General features: G+C 36.9%; 1 protein-coding gene across 1 annotated transcript; it reads left to right on the top strand.

The window, feature by feature from the left end:
• The first annotated feature begins 1,395 nt into the window (after window positions 1–1,395).
• Window positions 1,396–2,752, top strand: Uch-L5R (Uch-L5-related). Its single transcript, XM_017168678.3, has one exon. It carries the CDS (start codon window positions 1,396–1,398, stop codon window positions 2,557–2,559), a length of 1,164 nt encoding a protein of 387 aa, XP_017024167.2. The 3' UTR covers window positions 2,560–2,752.
• Window positions 2,753–3,593: the final 841 nt, after the last annotated feature.

Raw genomic sequence — 3,593 nt, 5'->3', positions numbered from 1 at the left:
CAGTGTCCCATGTGTGTGTGTGGGTGTGCGTGTGTAGCAACCGTGGGCGATGTGTGCGCGTTTTATTGATTTGATGCTCCAATGCACTTATTATCCCTCGGGCAGCCACTGGCACTGGCTGTTAATCCCCTGGCAATGCAACGCCATTTGCCACGCCCCTGCTTTGAGTATCTCCCCCCCCCCCCCCACCCCCTGCGACCACTGAGAAGGATATATGAGAGCATTAGGGTGTGCCACACACACATATCAGCAAAGTTGATCGATTGCGGCTCATTAGGGCTTCATTCATTCAAAGGATATCGAACGGAGAACGGAGTTACCTTTTCCCTGAAATGAGAAGGAATCCTTAACGGAAATGGAACTAAAAGCTTGAAATAATATTTCTCTAGATCTAAAATCTAGTTCAAATTTCGGCTTAGCCATATGAGTTTGCCATTTGATAAACTTTATTTGACTTCCGTGAAATAAACAAGGGAAAGTTTTTTGTCTGCGTTCCATCTTAATCTTTGGGGGTTATAAAAAGTCGCAGAATAATAAAAGCATAATTAAGAAGTAAAATTATAATTTATAGTGGTCACTAAAGGGGGTTTTCTGGGAAAGAAAGCATTGATAAGAGTTATTAACGTAAGGCGGGAGCGATAAGAAAGTATTTTTGGCTCAAAGGCCTTAAAAGTGTTTAAATTAAAGTTTATTTTTAGGCATTTAAATTTCCAAGGAAAATTAAAATAAATAGAAAAGAAAATATACATATTCAGGTTGAAAAAAAGGGTAAAAAAGATTATAAATAGATAAAAAGAAATCAATAAATGAATAGTACAAAAACAGATAAAAAATAGTTCGAAAAAAATATATAAATAAAATATAAATTTATAGATATCAAAAATAATTAAATTATATGTATAATTAATCGATATTCTGTTTAATTTATTTAAACAATATTATCGATAAAGCAAAAAAAAAAAAAAAAATGCTAACTTTTTAAATTATTAACCCTGATATTGAGCTTTTTTATTAAATTATTAAATATTAAATCTAATCATTTTCAATGTGAACCCTTTTCCTGAGTCACCCGACTGGGAAAATGTTGTGTGTGTGTGTGTGTTGGAAAATGAAATCATCCTTCAGTCAATTAATCAAATAGGCATAAATACTATACACACTAATTTGTACGTAAAAATACTCATTTAAAGCGGAGAATTATCTATTGAAATATCAATATATCGATGTTTTTAACATTTTTAGAACAATTTAAATTTTAAGGCAACTATAACCGTTTTAACAACATTACTAATCAAGTAAGTAAAATCATAAAACCTATATATTTATGTACATTTCATTATAAAATATTTATTTAATATTTGTTTATTGAAAACCATCAATGTTTCTCCGCCTAAAATGTCCAACCTACCTTTCGTGCTGCTGTCACTTGAAAACAAAATCAAAAAAATTTATTTGTTGGAGCCCATCGTTGCTGAACATCTACGACAACAACATTTACGAGAAGAAAAAATAGCTCTCAAAGTCATGGCAAATGTGGAGGACTCGATGCAACCGAACAACACCGAAGCCGTTACCAAGGTCACCACACCGGAGGACTCCTGGTGTCTCATCGAGAGCGATCCGGGTGTTTTCACCGAGCTAATACGCGGCTTTGGCTGCACCGGTGCCCAGGTGGAGGAGATCTGGACACTGAACGCTCATGCCTTCCATCTGCTGGAGCCCATACATGGCCTGATCTTTCTGTTCAAGTGGGTGCAGGACGACAAGCCGGACGGGCAGGTGGTTAGAAATTGCAAGGATGTGTTCTTTGCCCGCCAGGTAATCCCTAATGCCTGCGCCACCCAGGCCCTGCTCAGTATTCTGCTCAATCTCCGTCACACGGATATTGATTTGGGCGAAACGCTGACTGGCTTCAGGCAATTCTGCCAGAGCATGGACCCGGAGAGTCGTGGTCTGTGCCTGGGCAATGAGGAAAAGATCCGAACGGTGCACAACTCCTTTGCCCGGCCCGTGCACTTTGAGGTGGAACTGCCGCAGTCACCGATGGACGATGATGTGTATCACTTTGTGGGTTATATGCCCATCAATGGACGTCTCTATGAGCTGGATGGTCTTCATGAAGGTCCCATCGATCTGGCCGAAATCAAACGTGGTCAAAACTGGCTGGACGTGGTTCGTCCCATTATCGAGGCCCGAATGCAACGCTATAGCGTTGGAGAGATTCATTTCAATCTAATGGCCGTCGTTTCGGATCGCCAGCGTTGCTATGAGCGTCAAATCCAATTGCTTGTCCACCAGCCACCGCCTTCGCTTAGTCTGGCTGAAAGGCAGGCGGAGATAGCCAACCTGAGGACCTATGTCAAGTTCGAGATGGAAAAGAAGCGACGCTATCGGCAGGAGAATCAGCGTCGTCGCCACAACTATCTGCCCTTCATAATGGAGCTGCTGAAGCAGCTGGGCGAGACCAAGCAGCTGATGCCCATCTACGAGAAGGCCAAGCAGCGGGCCATCCAGTACCAGTTGCAGCAGGATCTGTCGCAGTACGGTCAGATGCAGTGAACGGAAACTCCAGCTAAGATGCCAGAATAAAATTATCAAGGTGAAAAGATAAAACCCATTTGGCTAGCAAAAGACTTGATATCAAAATTATAAGTTCAAAGAAGATTTCAATGGAGCTCTCTTTATAAATACCGTATTGAGTATCGTGTTATGCCCAATAAATGGCTTCTAATGGAGTCTATTGACTTTTGTACTTGGCACCTTAATAAGGCTTAGATAAACAGGCTTTATCAGTATAAAATTATAGTTTCCTTAAGCGTTTAGCATATATATTTTGGCAACATAATTAAAGTTAAATAGTATATCGATGGTACTTGAGATTTTTACCAGATTTTCCAGAAGTGTACAGAGATAAGATGGTGTTATCTGTTTGTTGCTAGAATCTGAGAATAATCAGAACTGTTTGCCGCATTGTGGAAATTTTTTTATAGGGATTAATAGGGAATTAAGTAGATGCCAAGATAATAGCCTGAAAAGATATATAAATACATATTTTAGAGATGTATAACGAGGGATATAGTCCTATATGCTATATCGACAACAATAGAAAGCTCAATATCGTATTTAAAATATTGTAACACTAGATATATTGGATTTTAAATATCAAAAAATATTATATTTAAGGTATAAATATCGATATTATCCAAACAAAGTCTATATAACGACCAATATCATATTTTTTATCCAATATCGTATTTTAAAATATCAAGAAATATTTTTTAAGGTTGAAATATCAATATTATCGATATGAATGATATCGATATCAACCAAAATATTGTTTTTATTCAATATCCTATTTTAAATATATAAAAAATATTCCATTTAAGGTTAAAATATCAAAACTATCTTTACAGTGTCTAAATATCGATCAATATAACATTTTTTAACCAATATCGTATTTCAAATATCGAAAAATATTGCATTTGAGGTTAAAATATCAGTTTTATCGATACAGGGTGTATTTTTATACCAAAGAAAACTAAGTTAATTAATATTCATTTACTTGTCTCTTTTTCCGATTAAACTAATTCGAT

The sequence above is a fragment of the Drosophila kikkawai genome, chromosome X (assembly GCF_030179895.1).
Source record: "Drosophila kikkawai strain 14028-0561.14 chromosome X, DkikHiC1v2, whole genome shotgun sequence".
Lineage (NCBI taxonomy): Eukaryota > Metazoa > Arthropoda > Insecta > Diptera > Drosophilidae > Drosophila > Drosophila kikkawai.
The sequence above is the reverse complement of the archived record's forward strand: the minus strand, read 5'-3'. Positions and strand labels throughout refer to the sequence as shown.